Raw genomic sequence first — 20270 nt, forward strand, 5'->3', positions numbered from 1 at the left:
CAGACTGGAAGCCTGAAGGTGGAGGTGGAGGGTAGAGATGTAGGTCATGAGAGATATCATCCTCTACTCGGGCGACCATAACAAAATTCCACAGACTGGGTGGCTTAAACAACAGACTTTTATCTTCTCACAGTTCTGGAGGCTAGAAATCCAAGATCAAGGGGTTGGCAGTGTTGGTTTCTGGGGAGACTTATCTTCCTGGCTTGCCGATGACTACCTTCTCAGCTGTCCTCACACAGCCTTTCTTCTGTGCTTGTGTGGAGAGGAAAGATGTACTGGTGTCTCCTCCTCTTCTTAAAAGGATGCCAGTCCTACTAGAATAGGGCCCCACCCTCGTGTCCTCATTTAAGCTTCACTACCTCCTCAAAGACCCAATGTCCAAATACAGTCACACTGGGGGTTAAGGCTTTAAGATACGAACACAATTCCGTTCCTAATAGGAGTCGAAGGTGGGGTGGTTGGAGTGTCCCTAGAACACAGTTAAAAAATCTAGACTTGCCGATGAGAGCCATCTCCTCAGGCCTACCGGGCTCCAGGACAGAGGCTAGTTCTACCTGGTAAAGGACAGAGAGCTAAAAGGCTTTCTGGCGTGGGTGGAACCTGCGCTTGTTCTGACGAGGGATTAACGTGTGGCCTCACAGCCACTTCAGTTGGAGAACCCTACAAACCATACCCCTGGCTTGGCCTCATATGAGCTCTGTGACCGTGGGCTAGTTACTTGAATGCTCACAGCCTCCGTTTCCTTATCTGTAAAACAAGGCTAATCATAACTACCCCGTTTACCACAGAAGATAGAAAATTGAGGTCTGGTGAGGAGGAGCAGTGGGGAAGAACAACTTTGTCAACCTCCCTACCACCACACACACACATACCCAACTGCACCTCCATGTTGTAATCTACTATGAACTAAAAGGAAATGGTGGATGTGAAGGTGCGGGGCCCTCGAGAAGATGCTGTATCAACCATATAAAGGATGACATCAACAACACTGATGGGGGCAGCTGCAGAGGCTGTACTTGGGCATTTTGTCAATTCGACACCCACACAGCCACCTGGGTGTGAAATGTACAGCTGTGGCCAGAGCTCATTACAGTGGTGGTGGTGAAATGCCCCATGGGGGTGACACCCCGTGATTGCCAGGCTGAAAAGGAACTGCCCCCATCTTCCTTCAATCGTGTGCCCAATTACTTCCTCCTCTGCTCCTGGTCTCTCCCACCCTTCCTTCCAACCACCCGCTAAAACTCAGATGAAAGGGAGATAAGAGCATGCGGACATGAAGCCTCAGACCCTCCCCGACCAGCTTGGGCCCGGGGTGGGCATGCCCCACTTCTTTTCACCATCACGACTGCCAGTGAATCTGGGGGTACACACTAGGCTTGGCAGTCTGTCTCCCCACAGCAATGGAGGCTCTGGGGGGCTGGGGCTGCCATCTTGCTGCTCTTGTCCAGGCCTAGCCCAGGGGCTCAGACACAGCAGGGCTCAGTGCAGGCCGAAGAGCAGGGAGTGACTGATGCCTGGGAAGCCCACTCTCTTGGGAGCCACATGGTAAGAGGAGAACAAGAAGGAAGTTGCCATTCCTGCCTCTACCTTGCGAGAAGTCCTCTCAGTCTTGGTTTCCTTCTGGGGAAAGGGAGTGATACCATCCTCACGGGGAGGCTGTGAGCACTAAGTGACAGGACACAGGTCAAATGCCAACGCCTGGGCCAGGCACGTGGTCATCCCCAAGACGGGCGCGGTCGGGACTCTCCTGTCATTGGAATGCTCACCCTCCCCCCACGCCCAGCTCCAGCGCCTGCTCCACATTCCTCCTGTGGCGGTTTGTTCATGTACAGAATTCAGTATTATACTTAGTAAATTCAGTCTTGACGGAACGTCGATCATGTGCCAGGCACTGCTTTAAGTAGACTCAATCCTCCCAAGTCTATGTTATTATTCCTGTTTTATTCATGAGGAAACTCAGTGCAAGTTAAGTAACTCTTCCAAGATGGGATCTGAAGCCCAGAACGTCAGAATCCAGAGTCTACGCTCTCAGCCTCCATATAGATTACTTCCCCCCGCTTCCACGGTGCTGCCATTTGTTTGCTTAGGACTCCTTCTCCTGGTTTAAGTCATACCCATTTGAAGGGCCGGCAGCTTGTTTCATTCACCTCCTTCCTCTTTCACCCGGTACAGCATCTGGCACATAGCGGGCACATAGGAAAGAGCCACCATTTATCAAACACGTGTATAACACACGTGTAATATACATGTCACACTACCTCACGTATGCGTTAGGAGCCGTTACGTTCATTCGTCAGATGAAAAAACGGACACTCAGAAAGGTTATGTGACATGTATGTGATCAGTGCCAGTTGTGCCCTCCATCTGCCTGATTTGATGGGGGCACGTGCTTAATAGTTAGAGATACTGCCCTCCTAACCACGTGAGCATTACCGGGTCCTTGGACGGCAACTCCACAGGCAGACACGGAAAATACATATACTTTAAGTAAGTAAAAGCTCTCTCTCACTTCTTTTGCACACAGGCATACAGACACGTATATATTCTTTATATACATGCATAAAATGCCAGTATGTGCATAGATCAGCTCTGAAAGGCATGCATCTCCAGAATGTTGCTTTGGGAAGGAGTGGGGAGCTGATATTCAGGGAAGAGACTTGGGTTTCACTGTGCGCCTTTTTGTAGCTTGTGAATTTTGAATAACATGTAGGTATTGTCTATTCAAGAGCAAATGGACATTTTTTAAAAGACTGCTGTATTTTTGGTAGAAAAGAAACCGAATCCAGGAGACCTGGACTTCAATCTCATCTTTGCCACTGGATAAATCTGAAGAATAATCAAATTTATTTTCAGTTTCTCCATCCATAAAATGGGTAGAGGAATAACTCCCCTTTGGCCCCACAGGGTCGAATGAGATCATCAGCGCAGACGCATTCCATGAGGTGCATAGAGCCCTGCACCTGTGGTACACCGGGATGTCATAGTGGAATGTCCGGAGCACAGGCCCCTCTTCTGGAAGCCTGAGGACCTTGTGAAAACCTGCACGGCCTTGTCAGAGATGACTGGCATTTCCAAGTTAGGAAGAAGGTTTAAACCCTTAGCTGACATCCGTGGCCAGAGCAGCATGAAGCTCCAGAATGAAATCTTCAAGCAAAGCATTCGTATTTCCCCTTCATCACCAAAACACACCCTCAGTGAGCAGTCTCTTTGCTCTCGGGGTTTAAGAAGATCCAGAGAGATGAGAAGATGGCCAGGAACAAGGCTGCCCTTCTCTGACTGGTGGAGATGAGTCCAGAGGTGATGGTAGAAGTTGTTGGTTCTTGGTGGTACTGCCCTGTTGCTGTTTTCTGCATGGTCAGAGAAAGATTCCAGGTGCAGGGAAGACATAGGGTCTGTAGTGTCCGGGGGTGGCCCACTTGGGCCCTCTCTGCCTCAGGAGATCCATGACCCCAGTTCAGTAAGCCCAGCTTCCCCCCAACCCCAGATAACAAAGCTTTCCTTACAGAATCTTCTTTTCAAAGATAGAATTGGGGTGGGGGAGAACTCCAGGGGATTTTCTATTTTCTGAGGCATAGGAAGGACAGGACATGAGCCTGTGGGCTAGAAAATTTCCAGTCCCAAAGTCTAAGTGACCTTGGCCAGGTGTCTTCACTTCTCTGGGTCTATTTCCTTATCTGTATAAGAGGGGATTGAACTGAGTCATCTCTTTGGTTCTCTTCATACCGAAGATTGTATGTCCTAGAAACTGTGCCTTGGGTTCAGCTTACATTGTCCTTACCCACATGCTGCCAGCCTTGTGTCTCCGACAGACGGAGACATCTGCTGTGTTTCCTCATCCCTGTCGTCAGCATCTGGAGGCCACAGAGAGGAAGGAGTCTATTTCTCCGGAGGCGTGAACACCCCAGCAAGGGACAGGGCCACCTGACGAACACCAAGGAAACCTTGAATCTCACACTTCCCCTCTGGAGTAGGACCATGGGTAAGAAACAGATCACGTGCACACATGTGTGTGTTCTCATGCGTGCACCTGTATATGTTCATTTGCATGTGTTAGCAGGAGGGGCCAGGAAAGTGTGACTATGTAACTGTTGTGCTGAGTTGTACACATGTTCTCCTAGAAATGAGGGGAGATCACAATGGCACTGCTCCCCCCCATGTAGCTGAAACACTACATTTGCAACAGCACTATTTCCTATAGGTGTGGGGAAGTTTCTATCATTTCAACTCCCATACGAGTTATCTTTAAGGGCTTCTGGGGTTCAGTTCAGAAGTATTATCAGCACTCAATATGGTTCCTTTGGCAAAACAGGCAAACAGTTTATACAGTCTCAGCACACAACATATGTGAATTGGGACTGCCCGTACTTCTCACAACTCTGCCACAGTACCCAACTCAATCACAGGCACATAATCACAATTATCGATTAATTCAATCAAAATATAGCAAGGGTTTTCATTTCATGACTCACTAAGTCTCCCTATGTGTTTGAATAGTAGGATGACCTACTCTCCCCAGATTACCTTGTCTTGGTTTTTAAAACGAAGTCCCACATCTGGGGAACCCCTCTCTTCTCAGGCAAACCAGGGTGTGATGATGTCTTTAAGAAGGCAGTGAATCCATTGTGGGTAGGGGCTCTGTGCTCCATTCTCCTTCCCAGGAACACAGAGGCTACTCAGGCAATTATTCCTAAGGCCCTGTCCAGTGATGCTGGCTGTGGTTGTGGGCAGCTGCTCCCGGAGAGGTGGCCAGAGGCAGGTGCAGAGGCTTCAATGCGTTAGCCTCATGGATATTGCTCACAAGGGCAGACAGCTGTGGTCCACTTCCCAGTGTCGTATAAAACACAGTCTTCACGCATTTGCTTGAGTCAGCTATGTGGTCAAGGCCAGACCAGCTCTGTCTCCAGGCCTTCTGCTAGCCCGTGACTCGTGCTTTTCTTGGAGCATTCACTGAACAGCCCTCACAAGGTGCCTCCCTGCCCTTTTGCTCCTCGCACTCCTCCCCACATGATGGGAGAAAGTAAGTGGGATATGTGGGAGGAAGCACTGGCATGTGATCAGAAGCTGTGGGTGAGTTCTTATCCTCTTCCCCAGGAAGTGAGGGGGGTGGGAAAGGCCTGTTTTATCCCAAAGATCTGGATGAGTCTGGCTAGGTCTGCTCGGGAACATTAGACAGTATCTAAACAGGTGCCAGAAATAGAGGTCAAGAGCGTTGAATGCAGTGTGTGAGGACACACTCACTGACCTGGGCCCCTGAATCCATGCAAGCCTGATCCAGCATCCTGACATGGACTAAGTGCAGTTTCTCCACCTCTGTATTATTGACATTTTGGACCAGACAATTCTTTGCTGTAGGGTGGGACGTGCTACCCTGGGCAGTGTAGGATGCTTAGCAGCATCTCTGGCCTTGACCTACTAGATGCCGGTAGCACTGCCTCCCTTTAGGACAAAAAAAGTATTTCAGGCATTGCCAAATATCTCCTGGGGAGAAAATCACCAGTGGTTGAAAACCTTGAAGTGAGAGCAGACCAGACATCCCTTGTGTGTCCCAACCTCATGGAAACTTCAGTCTAAGCAACAGATTTTAATGCATGTTACATGAGAAACTAGCTCCCCAGGATGGTCATAGTTTTTGCACAGCGAAAGTACTCAGGGGCCAGGTAAGTTTGGAGAATTCTGTGTTCCGTAGTACAAAGTATTGGGGAAATGCTGCCTGATATGTAAAAGATCTTTCCGCTTGTGGAGAGTCAAAATGTATTAGGATATTAGAGGTTCTAAAACATCCTACAGCAAGGAAACCTGTTCAACACTGCTTTTTCATGGTCACCAAGCACGTCAGAGATTCCAACCTTAACAGCTGAGCACACAAAACCACTGAGCCACTCTCAGTCCCAAATCCAAAAAACCAAGGAAGAGACCCATTGGCCTCGAGTACACGAACTGTTTCAAGATTCCCAGACCAGTCAATAGTCTCAGGATCAGTTAACTGCCTTCCTGCTTTTGCTGCAATCAGAGATTGTATCCCTGGTGATGGTGGAGTAGGGTGGGTGTGGAGCCGCTCCCCAAAGAAGGGACGTACTAAGCAGACAAAACAATAGATGCCTAGCATAGTTCTTTAAGAGCCGTTTCCTTTAAAAGTTCTTTTTTTCCTTTGTGCTTTCTCCCTAAATGCCTAAGCAATTTCATCGTCTTGATTCCTGTTCAGATTTCATGGAAATTGGTGGCAGCATATTTAAATTGCTGCATAAGTTACAAGGACATGAAAAAATTTCCTTCGATTCTCGAATTAAAAGATGTTGCTCCCTATTTCCAGGGATTGGAGATAAGGGTCACTGTGATGGGCAAAGGTGAAGTCAGCTATGAATATAGATCCAGAGCTCTTAGTGATTACATTCCAGGTAGTTATCATTTTAAAAGGTTGGCTACCATGAATAGCCAGGTAAAGAGGAGTCTTCGAAAAGGTAAAGCAGCCCCAAGCAGACCAGGGCATCATGATCAGGCTTACTCAATTTCTATTCTGAGCAAGGAATGCTATCACTTTAAACACTGTGTTCTGGTTGCTATGGAAACCAGATAAGTGGGTTGCCAACACAATCTTCAATCTTCCTATGAAGATTAAAGCACCTTGCTCCAAGTAGAGAGCAGATGGGAGAGGCACAGGTGTGAGACGTATTTCTTATTGCTGGGGGAGGGTTAGGCCAGGTGAAGGATGAAGGGAGACAGTTTCTAGTTCATGGGAAGAAGAGAAAATTTGTAGCTACTGGCTATTTAAATCTTAACTCTTCGCTACATCAATCAAGATAGGGGTTTAAGCCTAACTTCTAGTTCCATTTCTACCCCTAATTTTCTTGGTCAAGATATTTAAGTGAGATTTGGTGCCAAGTTTGGAAGTCAGTTACAGAACAGAAAATGGTTGTGTTTTAGTTGGCCTGCTCCATTTGGTTATTCTTTTTTTATATTTTTTAAATTTTAAATTTTTGTTTTTGAGAGAGAGCAAGTGCGTGGGGGAGGGGGTGGGGCAGAGCGAGAGGGAGAGAATCTTAAGCAGGCTCCACGACCAGTGTAGAGCTCGACATGGGGCTCAATCTCAGGATGCTGATAACATGACCTGAGCTGAAATGAAGAGTTGGACGTTCAGCCAACTGAGCCACCCAGGCACCACCCCCTCTTCTGGTTATTCTTATAAAGTATCTCAAGCACGTAAGAGTAGAAAGAATAATATGCTGCACTGTCATGTACTGATCACACTGTTTAAAAAGACAACATTATAGATACACTGAAACTTCCTTGTGCATTTTTGTCCCCTTTCTGGTTAATCTCATAGAAATGTCTCATGTGTGTCACCTCCCTCTATATGGAAATCGTAGTTACTAAACTTACCATGTTTTCAGCTATAAGCAATATAAGAACATTAAATACAGACTAATTTGAGGGGCCCTCTCGGGTGAGGCTATTTGGGATTCCGGTTAGTTTTTCCTCCAACCCCAACTCTGAACAAATGTGAAAAAAAAAAAAAAAATAGGTGTAGTCAGGAGTCAGTATGTTTGAGTGTAAATGCTGCATAGCATGACTGCATGGCCAATGCTGATTTCCTTTCCTCATTCATTCATTCAACGAAGATTTATCGAGTGCCTTTTGTGTGCCAGACATTGTGCTAGGCACTCAAGAGAAAGCAGAAAAATAATCCACTAAGCTCTGTCCACACAGAGCTTAGTAGGGAGAGAGAGATGAATAAAATCTATAGGAAGCTGAAATGTAAATAGGGAAAAGAAAAGAGCAGTTTTGAGAAGAAAGTGATGAAGAGGTTATATAATTATAATATAATATGTATTATATATATCATATAATATATATAATATAATTCCAGATAGGGTCATCCCTGATTCCCCTGAGGCTTCACGATGAAGGTGCGTTTGTCAGAAATTTACCACATGCCTAACAACGCTGGTTTTTAGGAAGGGAAAGCACAGATTAACAATGACAGGGATGATGACCTCTAACATTTCTCTTTCAGTTGAGAAACCAATAATTCTTACACTTTTCTCTCATCTTTAACCAGAGGTAACAAAATTGACTGCTTAAATATCAACTCATTATCCTGTTCTCAAGCTGAGGATTTGTAAAGCAATGCAAGTGCTCCAACTCAGGAAAACAGAGGAGATGGAGAAGCAAAGACAACCTAGGGAATCTGTGCACACCTAAGTAGGTACCACTTTTACTCATATCTCTGTTACCCAAGTAAGTAAGAGTGCAACCAACACTGCCCTAAATCAGAGTCCCACTGTAGGAAAGCTGTTCCCTGTAGGTAATTCAAGGCCATGACCAAGCCTTGACACCTCCAAGGAGAAGAAACACTCATTCCTCAAACCTATACCACTCCAGGCTCCAACCCACAGCTCACCAACTCACAATTCCACCCTGTCTTTGGTCCCTCAGTCACTGGACAAAGAACAGGATCCTCAAGTAGGAGCTGCAAATTTCATGCAACTCAGTATTTTACTTGCTCCAACCCTGCTTCCAGACTGAAACCTTGGATACAAACAGTTGAGTTATAGCCAGTTATCCAACCCATTTCTGCAAGAGTAAATGTCTCTTTGACGCCACAGAGTTGCTAATTACTTAGTGTAATGGGAGGAGTAGGGTAAGGAGAAATACAGGAGGGATCAAGCCAGGGTCCAGAATGGAAACATCTCTGATGTTCCCAACCCTTGCACTGCAGTAGCTCTAGCAGACCATGCTTTGGCCCTGCAACCCACAAGGCTGCCTTTGACACCTATTATGCAATTAGCCACATGCCTTATTTCACACATGTAACACCAGAAGAACCCAAGCCAAGCTAAAAAAAATTAATTGAATTGCCAAGATAATTTAGAAATGTCGAAAGACCTAACAGCTTAACACATGAGCTAAATGTCTTGCCTGTATTCTCTTCTCTTTTTAAAATGAAATGTGGGGTTCTGGAGTTCTGAGCTTAGCCTTAGAACTAAGCACCTTTTATGGCAAGGCCCACTGCTTAGGATACCTCTCTTCCCTCTCTTCCCATTTTAAACACTTCTTGATTTTACTGGGTAGCCTTTGACTTTTCAGGCGTTGTGCACATCCTCTTCGGGTCAGTTAAAGAAAAATTGATTGCTCTTTGAAAAAGAACTATTGGGAATGATACAGATGGCGGTCAAAAAGAGGGAAATTCTGATACAACTGAGGCTTCCCTCCCTTCTTTTTGTGATCAGCAAAAATCCATTTCATTATGAAAATTAGTGATCCTATTTTCTAACAGATAAGCCTGCTCTTCAGATTCCCTACATTTTGCTGTGACATAGTGACAAGGGACCGCTCTAGGCGAGACTCAATAAAATCCAGTCCCTGAAAAGATCAGTCCAGTCCTGGCACACTTCACATTCCAGAAGACACCTGAGGAAGGTGAAGGAAACACTGGTTTGCAACTCTGCACATTTTGTGCTAAGACACAACAAGTACAGTGAGTGGGGAAAAAAAAAAAAAAAGCATGGCCTTTGATGTGGGACTAAGTCTGAATCCCAGTTCTGCCATTTACCAGCTGTGGGACCTTCAAAGATACTGAACATCTCCATGACTGTTTCATCACTTAAAAGTGAAAAATAGCATTTCCTCAGAGGTCTGTAGTGAGGATTAAATGAGTTAATATTGGGAAAAGGCTTAGAACAGTACCTGGCACAGAGTAACTACCATAAAAAGGAGAAGAAATCTATAGAGGCTTTCTCCTAAGACTTGGATGGTCTCTGTAGATGCCTTGGCCCGGGCCACAGATTACACCAACCCTTCCAAATGGAAATTTTTACTAGTAACTTCTTCCTGCAGATTTTACAATCTCCTCTGGCAAACCCATCAAGGCCTTAAGCAATGCGATGAGCTAGACTTGTCTTTTTTTCTCTAACCCACATGTTGGGCAACTCATGAATCCCTTAAGTACCTATTCTGAAATGATAGGCTACATTTCAATAACCATTTTATTAGTTACAGAAAAATCTCCACTAGTATTTACACAGTGCAAAAAAGCTGTTACTACCCCTAAAATGTGAAATAACAATTATCCTTCAAACAACAAAAGAACAAGATGAAAATCTTTTCATGTTATTATTCACTAATTTTGCTAGTTTTTTTTTATTAGAGTGTTACAATTAAGACATTAAATTATAAATTCATGTGGTATATTTAGAAATTAAATTACAAAATAACACAAATACTTTTAAGGTTGTGTTGTGCCAACAAAGTTTAAATTTTTTTCATTAATTAGGATTCAGCTTTCGGATTAGGTAAACAGTTTGGCTTATTCTGTGATGTGTATAAAGGCTGGAAGGGGCAAGAGAGGAGGAAGATGTCTTTAAATAAATTATGTCACAGAAAAATTTTAAAAGCAAAAAAATGATTACATTTTTAAATGGAATAAGTTAATTTTAACCTGTTGGCACAACGTACAGAAAATACTTAAATGACAGGTTTTTTTCTTTTTGTTTTTAAAGCAAACAGCAGCTTTACAAATAGTAATACTTCTTTATACATATATTAAAGTAACAATGTGTTAAGATTTAACAGTATTATGTTAAAGAGTTGGAAAATGAATGTAGAGTTCACTACTCATTTGCACATTACAATCCCCACCTCACCCACCTCCCCCAGCTTATTAAGAAATCAGACAAGTACATTATTTGGATATTAATTTTTCAATATTTAAACTATGTGAATTCCTTTTGACTAATTCTTTTCCAAATACTGGAAGCATATAAAATACCCTCTCTGCAAAAATGACCTCCAATCAAAGCCTTTAAAAACTTTTCAATGTATAACACACATTATTTTTCCCATGTTTAGTCAAAAGAAATATATTACATCATTTACAAACATATTTAAACCAAAAATTAAGCTAGTATGAACATTTGTCTTTTGAGAAGTAATCTTCACAGCAAACAAACCTACTGAAGCAGAAATCTAGTTCTGGGAGTGCAATTCATATTATAATTCATATACTTATGTACTGAAATAGAAATCTAATATTAATTATTGCCATAAAACAACCTCTACACACTAAGAAAAAAAAAATCACTATGGTTTTTATTTCTTGTGAGAATGAACCCCTACGCTTACCATTATGTCTCCGAAGAGCCACCCACTCCCAGTCCCAAACAAAAAACCAAAAAACAAAAAACCACTTTCCCAATTTTCACACCTCCTCCTGTATAGAATATACAAATTTCAGGATTTATCTAGAGGAAACAAATTATAAAGACATTATTAATACTTATTTAAGCATACTTTTGACGCAGTAGCATTTCCTTTCACAAATTTTGGTAGTCCTCTAGAGTGACCTGTCTCATATAGAAAAGGCTGTGGTCCCTTGGGTTTGCTGGCAGAAGATCCTGCACATGCAAGAGCATTTATCAAACACATAATCGAACACTTCTGAAGTCTATGGTAAATTTAAAAGTTACTGGTGTTCTGAAGATTTCCTCAACTTCTCTTTTGATACAAATGTCAAAAATGTAAAATGACAATTCTCATTCAGAAGAGATATAAAATATAAGAAACCTGTGAAAACCCAACACCTCAAGATCAAGAGTTATCTGAATCACTGACACCAAGCAAAGGAAATTTACACCATAAAAAGTATGAAAAGTTTTTAAATTTACTTTTAAGATTGTCAGTAGTTCAAAAGCTCTATCATTTCCTTAAACCGACTAACACTTCCAAATGTGTAGACACAGTAAGGTCTGCCACATCTACATCCATGATTACTATTTCAGAGGCTTCATTCCTTACATGCTGCGTTCCTTTAAGTACTAGACTAAATATGTTGTGCCTAAGAAGTCTATACTGGAGAACAGTTTAGACAGGACAGGACAATAATGTCCCCTTTTAGCACACTAATGAAGTTGATAGACTGACATTTTCTATACAGCACTGCTCCTAAACTTTCACAATACACAAGTAACTAAATTATCACCCAAGAATCTCATCTCTCCAGTATTAAATGCCAGCATTATAATACATCAAAACTAGTACAGTAGTCCCAATGAGTTCAGTAAAAAAAACCTGCCCAATTCTTCTCTCCTGCCTCTGGGAAGCAAAGCCCTGCCCCATGAAACCAGAGCAGGGAAAGCACCCTTCCCTCCTCAGTTCTGTGCCTGCCTGTGGGAGCTCCTGAGTGTAAGGCTGGAGCTTGTGTGCACGGTGGGGGTGGGGGGGGGGAGGTGGATATGTGTGTGGTTGACTGGAGGCTGGGGGTGGGGAGGAAGCTGGAGGGATGAGAGAAAAATAGGTCATCTGTAATTCTCCCAACATTTCATAAACTTGTTGACGTCACTACCAGGTGATTGACCAGCAAATAAAACTTTTAGCTCAGTAAGTTTAAATTCTCCCAAGCAGGTATACACATTCTCAGAGAAGGGCAGAGATAGATAATAGTGATCAAGAAGTAATACCTGCCTAGCTAATACCTGTGTACTCTAAATCATATAATAGTTTCAGCACAATTAGAACAACTTTCTCGCTTCTTCAAAACTTCCTTTTCCAGCCTTTTGATTATCAGGATACACAATATAAGTTGTGTAAAGTTCCTATCCCTGACCTATCAGTAACTATGGTTGGTGTTAATGTAGCAGGTGCTCAAGGCTACGGACAAAATAGGTATTTTTTTTTTTTTAAGATGAAATGGTTTTTCACTCAGGACAAGCTTGGATACCTAATCAAATCCAGACAGCAAATCCAGAGGGTCCCAAATCAAAAACATGCAAGAGAACACACCAGTATAAGACTCTGTTTCGGAATAGTTTACACGTAAGTGCTGCAGTCATATAATTGGTTACAGTTACTCACCTGCCACAATAGGCCTAACTGTAAGTAAATACGAGTATGTACAAGAGCATTCCTGAGGTAACTAAGAAGTCAGTATGAGACAGAACCTGTTAGGTCCTATCATGAGTGACTCTTCCCTATTAAAGACAACATCTCTAAATTCCCACAAGTAAGGCCAGCTCCAGTGCCCTGTGGTGGCTCCTTTGCTAGCCTAACTTTTGAGCCTCTGTTTTCGCCCATCCCAACTTCCACCCATTACAATGATTAATGGCTTCTGAAATAAACATCTGTGGACCAAAGAAAAGTCGCATCAGTTTTTAATACAAGACATTTGTGGGTTTGGTTACCCTCAGCCTTTTTTTTCAGTTTTCCAAATCTACCTCCAGTTCTTCTTTAAAGAAGCCCAAATGACTTTTGATCAAATTAGAGTGAAGGAGGCATAGTCTTGAAGCAAACATTGGTAACTGCTCCTATTCTTAGAGCCTTGATCGTTGACTTTCAAAATGACTCTAAATAGGCATTTGAAAATTATTTTCTTTTTTAAAACTTAGTCTTCTTCTATTTTAATCATTATTTCCCGTAACAAAATAAGCTCAAACACTTCTGAATTTCCACACAGCTCTTAGAAAGACACTTAGATGCTAATTAAAAGCTAAGCTACAGATTATAGTAAAACAAGTAAAAGCTACAAAAATATCTGTCAGAAATTAAATACATATATTAAATACTGGACAGTGCAAAACGTCGAGATGAAGCATAAAAGAGAATGGCTGCAACCCTCACACAGTTGGAGACAGACAGTGGGCATTTCCTGAGTTACAGACCTGGGGGCGGATAACTAAGATCAGACGGCTCGTTGTTCACTGAGCTGCAGCTGCTAGGCTTCTGTTGCTCCTGACTTGCCTGGTGGTCAGTAGTCCAGGCCTCCCCATCTATCCCTGGTTCTAGCACTTCGGGTGCCTCTGCCTCCTCTTCTCCACTCTGCTCTGCATGGTCTTCCTCAGAACCATTAAGGGTTTTTCCAAGCTGGAGAGTCTCCATTGTTCTCTGGGTTTCAGAGACCCACGACTCAATTCTACTATTGAGCTGTACTTCTACAGATATGGGTTCATGAGTGTAATCTTCCTCCTCTTCCTCATCTTCATCATCCTCTTCTTCGAGCATGCCGGGGACAAGGGTGCTGGTGGTGCTGGTGATGGAGGAATTCAAGAGATCTCGGCAACTGCCATCCAAAGAACCAGTCTCTGTACTCTGCTGGGAGGCCCATTCCAGGTCATCTGGCTTCACTTCCTCTTTATCGCTCACTGTTGACCTCCCAGGGTTTGTAGCTGAGGTAGTACTGCCTGCAGCCGGGAGTGACGGCTGCTTACCAACAGGAGCTGCATCCAAGGGAAGTTTACTGGGCTTTTCTGATGCACTATGCTTACTGGAAACCTCTCTCTCATTTTCCGATGTTTCCAGCCCATCTGAGGTTTCCACCATGTTTCTCCAATTTGTTTCTGCAAATACCAAACAGATTTTTAAAAAACCAGAACAGTTTCAGAATCACAACTCTTAAAAGAAGGAAGAACAAACTAGCAGAAATCTGTTGGCTCACCAACTGGTTGGAAAAACTAAGTTTATTCTAGTACTGTTGTAAGCATTACAAAAGGAAAACAACTCTCAAAAATGTGCGTTTAAGATAAAGAAACAAGGAGGCAAAAGTAAGTGTATTTATGTCTCAGAATGCACAAGATCTTATAACAACAGGAGCTCATTAATGCTTCTACATAAAATCCATATATTCATGAGAACCAATGAATTGGGTTTTTTTGTTTTTTTGTTTTTGTTTTTGTTTTTGCCTAGAGGTGTACCGGCCCCAAGGATCCACAAGTCACAGATGACAGACCCAAGATGTCCAGCAGAAATAGTTCTAATTTGACATGTTTGTGTCATGCTCCCACAGCAAGTTACCTGAGAACTATCTTAGGCTGTAATGGGACTTGTTTCCACTTATAATAAGCAAAGAAGCCATCCATGCATTTCAAATATTTGTGAAAATCTGTTTTATACTATATGTAGCTGGGCTCACCAACTGAATTTGGTAGCCAAAAAAAGAAGTGTTATTATATAATACAGTGGTGATAATCAATTATTTTTAATGACAGGAAGTCAGTTTAAGAAAAAAAAAACCATACTAAGATTATGAGGAGATGAAGGACAGCTCTCCTATCCCTCATTTTTCCTGTTCTTTTCTTTCATTTTTCATTTTTTTATTATTAAGGTATAATGGACATATGACATTAGTTTCAGTTGTATGACATAATGAATTGGTATTTGTATATATTACAAAATGATTGCCTTAATAAATCAAGTTAACATCTGTCAGCATACAGTTACTAAAAATTTTTTTCTTCTGATGAGGAGTTATGATCTACTCCACAGCAATTTTCAAATATGCAATACAGTATTATTAATTATAGTTGTCATGTTATACATTATATCCCCATGTTATACATTATATCCCCATAAAATAAATATATCCCCAAAATATATTTATTTTATAACAGCAAGTCTCTACCTCTTGACACCCTTCACCCATTTCACCCACTCCCCAAGACTCTAGCAACACACATGCACAATGTCTTCTTTATCCATTCATCCATTTGATGGACACTTAGGTTGTTTCTATAACTTGGCTACTGTGAATGATGACGAAATGAATGTGGGAGTAGAGATATCTCTTTGAGATGATAATTTCACTTCCTGTGGGCATATAACCAGAAGATGGATTCCTGGATCATATGGTATTTCTATTTTTAATTTTTTGAGGACCCTCCATACTGTTTTCCATAGTGGCTGCACAAATTTACACCATCAGAGTGTATAAGGATTTCATTTTCGCTATATCCTTGCTAACATTTATTTTATGTCTTTTTGATAATAGCCATTTTAACAGCTGTCAGGTGGTATACCTTGTTGTAGTTTCAATCTGCATATTTCCCTGAAGATCAGTGATGTTGAACACCTTTTTATATTGGCCATCTATATGTCTTCTTTGGAAAAAATGTCTATCCAGATCCTCTGTTCACTTTTTAGTTGGATTGTTGGTTTTCTGCTATTTGGTTGTATGACTTCTTTATCTATTTTGGATATTAACTCCTTATCAGATAGATGATTTGCAAATATTTTCTCCCATTCAGTAGGTTGCCTTTTCATTTTGTTGATTCCCTCTGCTGTGCAGAAGCTTTTTAGTTTGATGTAGTCCTATTTATTTATTTTTGCCTTTAAAAAAAAAAAATGCTCCCTTCTATTTGCATTATAGCTGCTATCTGCAGTTTATAAATATGTTGATCAAGCTGTAGTGATAAAGGAAGTCTACTCACATTAATGTATCAACTTGAACATTGCCTATCAACTATTCACTGATAAAAACTGTATTTTGGGCACTTTAAGTCAGGGCACATGGTTTGGAAAAAAACATTTCCTTCCGGCAGTTACTTCAAGTTTGAAGTAAGTTGTTTCCAGTCTCTCTCCTACCTCATGAAAACAAACTAACTCCTCCTCCTCCTATATTTTCATTCTTAATTAATAACATTATCATTTCCATAGTCTCAAAACAGAAGGAAACTTATTGTAATCCTTGACCCTATCTTCCTCCCTTACTTTATTCCACTGAACTTATATGTCACTTCTAGCTCAAAAACTACTAAATTTGGTTACTACTGTCTTAGCCCAAGCCTTCTTTATCTTGCTATACACATACATATATTCCTAAGTGGTTTGGCGAATTAAGACATGACTGTCTTAACGGGCTTTCTATTACCCTAGGACAAGATCCAAACACCTTAGCTTGGCATAGCCAAAGCCCTCTGTGATCTGACCCTCACCTAACTTTCCCACCCCATTCATTACAACCCCTAGCCACGCACTCTATGCTTGGGATCACTCTGCCTTCTCACTGCTCCCAGAAGTCATAAACTTTCTATTTACAATTCCTTGCCTTGCGTAGGCTGTTCTTTCCATAAGAGATTTGTTTTCCTCCTTTACCTTTCAGACTCTCACCCATCCTTGATAACCATTCCTAAAGGTCAATTCCGTATGAAGTCTTTCCTGACTTTCCACTAACTTGAATTCCCATAGCATTTTTTGCATATATAGTTCAAAAGCACTAGTTTTGTGTTTGCTGTGCTACCCCTTCCTCCCTCCTTACCCTCGTTCCTGCTCATCTGTGTCCCTATGGTTGGCAAAGAGTAAGTACTGAAGGCAAAAAAGCCTATTAAATTAAAAATACCACACATATATTTAATGATGTCCCCCCAAAAAACTTTAAAAGGGCATTAAAATTTTTTTTTAAATTTTAGATTCACATTTATACTTCCTTCTAACAGTTTTTTTTTTTTTTTTAAGATTTTATTAATTTGACAGAGAGAGACACAGCGAGAGAGGGAACACAAGCAGGGGGAGCAGGATAGAGAGAAGCAGGCTTCACTCCGAGCAGGAAGCCCAATGCGGGGCTTGATCCCAGGACGCCAGGACCATGACCCGAGCCAAAGACAGACGCTTAATGACAGCCAACCAGGCACCCCTCCTTCCAATAGTTTTTATCCTCCTTCAAAAATGTAAGAATCCACTTGGGGTCCTGGAAAAAGTTTCACCTCCCCCTTCTCAATGAGTCAAGGAATAGGAGAGAGGAAGGAGGTCAGGATACTAGGTCAGGCCGATCTTTCTCCAGAATCAACCTTGGGCCTTCATCTAGTTGGGTAGGTGAGCTGAAAGCCCACATGGGTCTTGGGATAGGAAAGGGAGCTATGACTTTAAAAGCAGAGGCAAAGGACTCTATCAGCCATCAAAAGACTTGTCACAATAGTCAAAAAGCCACCACTCAACGTATCTACCAGGGAGGGAGGGTTTAGGCTCCCACTTTAAAGTAAGAGATGAAGCTTAATAACAACTGATGAGCACACAAACACAGGCAGACAACATGGAGAAATACAAGAGTATGAGAGTGCCATCTTTCTCTAGGGGACAGGAGAAATCTGGGATGGGGAGAAGGACAGTCTAAATCCAGAACAGAATCTCTACAGAAGTCCACTTCTGATAGAGGAACGAGGAAGCACGTTATTAAAGGAAGAACCAAAGCTCTCAACAAGCCTAGAAATGGTACTGATCCAAACATACTCTGCTTCTGAACTATTTACTGTAGCATAACTTATTCAAGAGAGCTCTTCTTTGCTTATTAATCCCTTCTACACTTTCCTGTTGTTTATTGGGTCTTAGTGAAAATGTCTTTTAAACTTTCAAATCACTAGAGGATTTGTCGGAGGATGAGGCGTGTGTATTTCTCCTTTCAGTCAGTACACACAGGGAAGCTGTCCATCTTTAGTTAACAGAACAAGCAAATGAGTTCAAGAAAACTACAGAAGAAACCAGTGGCAGAGAAAGAGCAGAAAAGTCAGGAATGAGCAGAAAATTCAGAAAATTCAGGCACACCTACGGTATAATATTTCTTATCTCATAGGGCTGCTCACACAACTGAATGTATTAATAAACATGAAATGCTTAGAGAAGTGCCTACCACATAGCAAGGATTCAGTGAGATACTATCATTATGTATCAAATGCCCATTATGTGCCAAGTTCCTATCTTAAAGAACTTACAACTTAGTTGGGATTTATGCTCAAAACTATTTGTTTCATGTAATAAGTATGACAGAACTGAGACTCAGCACAGGTGGAAGGAAAACATAAGCAAAGAAAACAAGGGGTATACAAAAGACAGTAAGACTGGACTATCATAGGAGGTTTTCTATTCTACCAATGATGAGCATTTTTTCCCCAGCTTTTTTTTTTTCTTTAAACTATGGGGAAAAAACATTTTAGAAATCCTGTATCAGGATGACATGGAAAATGTTGTTTGTTTTCTACCCAACAGTCATTCTCCATTTTCTTCCTGGATAACAGAAACCCCAAACTTGGGATGAACTTGGGCCCAGTCCTAGAGGATGAATTAAAATAGTTCTTAGACTATCACAGTTATCACATTCCCTTGCCCATCTCCCTTGCAGCTACAAGGAGTCATAAGATCAGTTCTGGCCAAATGAAACAAAAGGAGAAGTCTTCTGAAAATGGTTTCCTTCACTGACAAAAGCAACTCACTGCCTGTACCTCCTGCTTTTGACTACTAATGCCAGAGCCACAGCAGCTACTTATGAACATGAGATGATAAGCACAAGAATAAAAAGCCACAGACTGCGAATGGGAGAACAGAAAGAAGGAAAGAGCTAGGGACTTTGAGGATATTGTGAAATAATTAAATATCCTGATTTCTTTAGGCCACATTAGTGGTTTTATGTTTGTTGCTAAATCCAATACAGAAAGAATCCAATACAGAAAGAATAACTTCATGCTTCCTTCTCAATGTTATTTGTGATTCCTTCCACTCATTTTGTTGGTGTCCTCATACATGAGCTCATCAAGTCAGATTCTTTAAGATTCTATCTAAAACCCTCCTTAAGGATTCAACCATTAGCTCTACACAGATTTTAAAAAAGGGGGGCGCGGGGCACCTGGGTGGCTCAGTGGGTTAAAGCCTCTGCCTTTGACTCGGGTCATGATCCCAGGGTCCTGGGATTGAGCCCCACATCGGGCTCTCTGCTCAGAAGGGAGCCTGCTTCCCACCTCTCTCTCTGCCTACTTGTGATCTCTGTCAGGTAAATAAGTGGAATCTTTGAAAAAAAAAAAGGGGGGGGGGCAAAATGGTATCACTTAGAATTGAGTTCCCAAACTGGAGCTTAATTCCCAATCCAACTGCAGTTTCAACCTCCCCTAGAAATGTGGCCTTAACTGGTCAGTCAGGAAATTTTTCTTTTCATCAGTACCAATGAGTCTGTCACTTGGGTCCTCTCCATCCTCCAAAGAAAGATGAGGTAATCTGCATAAGACCCCTTGCTTTTTCTACTAGTGAAGTCTCCTCTGGAACAATCTTCTTCTTTTCCTAAGAGCTTTCTTGCCCACCATGCCCCACCAAAACCTTCTACTTGGTAAAATTCTTCAGAGTGCTTATCTACTTGCTAGATGGTGGCTGCCCAATTCATGAATCATTTAATAAAGCTAACTAGATCATCAAAAACACTTGGCTGAATTTTTGTTATTTAACAGCTCACAGAATTTTAGCTTTGAGTGAAACCTTATAGATGACCTAGATGAACCCTCCCCATTTCACTAAAGAGAAATCTGAGGCCCAGAAATTAATCAATTATTTCTCAGTCCTCCACAAAGAGTGTAAAAAAGCTAAGGCTCCAATCTTTGAACACTTTAAAATTTGGTGCTTTTTAAAAACATCTCCTAAGTCTTTGAAAGGTTCTTTTCATAACTTTTCTTTTCATGTGCCCAAATGAAGATCATGGTCATCTGCTCAAACCTATAGCTTTATGAATTTACCTTGAAGTTTGCTTTTGAGATCTG

The 20270-nt window shown here is 41.8% G+C and overlaps 1 protein-coding gene and 1 long non-coding RNA gene across 2 annotated transcripts in view; one reads left to right on the plus strand and one right to left on the minus strand.

The window, feature by feature from the left end:
- Window positions 1-6576: 6576 nt before the first annotated feature.
- Window positions 6577-19197, plus strand: LOC125104280 (uncharacterized). Its single transcript, XR_007128633.1, has 4 exons — window positions 6577-6657; window positions 8057-8199; window positions 9275-9417; window positions 18872-19197. It is a non-coding gene; the product is annotated as an uncharacterized LOC125104280 (long non-coding RNA).
- The window catches only part of SECISBP2L (SECIS binding protein 2 like), a 60823-nt gene continuing 51040 nt past the window's right edge, over window positions 10488-20270 (minus strand). The window contains exon 18 of the mRNA XM_047736802.1: window positions 10488-14324. Within this exon, the coding sequence (XP_047592758.1) occupies window positions 13642-14324 (683 nt within the window). The 3' untranslated portion in view covers window positions 10488-13641. The remainder of the gene's footprint in view (window positions 14325-20270) is intronic.

Source organism: Lutra lutra, chromosome 7 (assembly GCF_902655055.1).
Source record: "Lutra lutra chromosome 7, mLutLut1.2, whole genome shotgun sequence".
NCBI classification, from domain to species: Eukaryota; Metazoa; Chordata; class Mammalia; order Carnivora; family Mustelidae; genus Lutra; species Lutra lutra.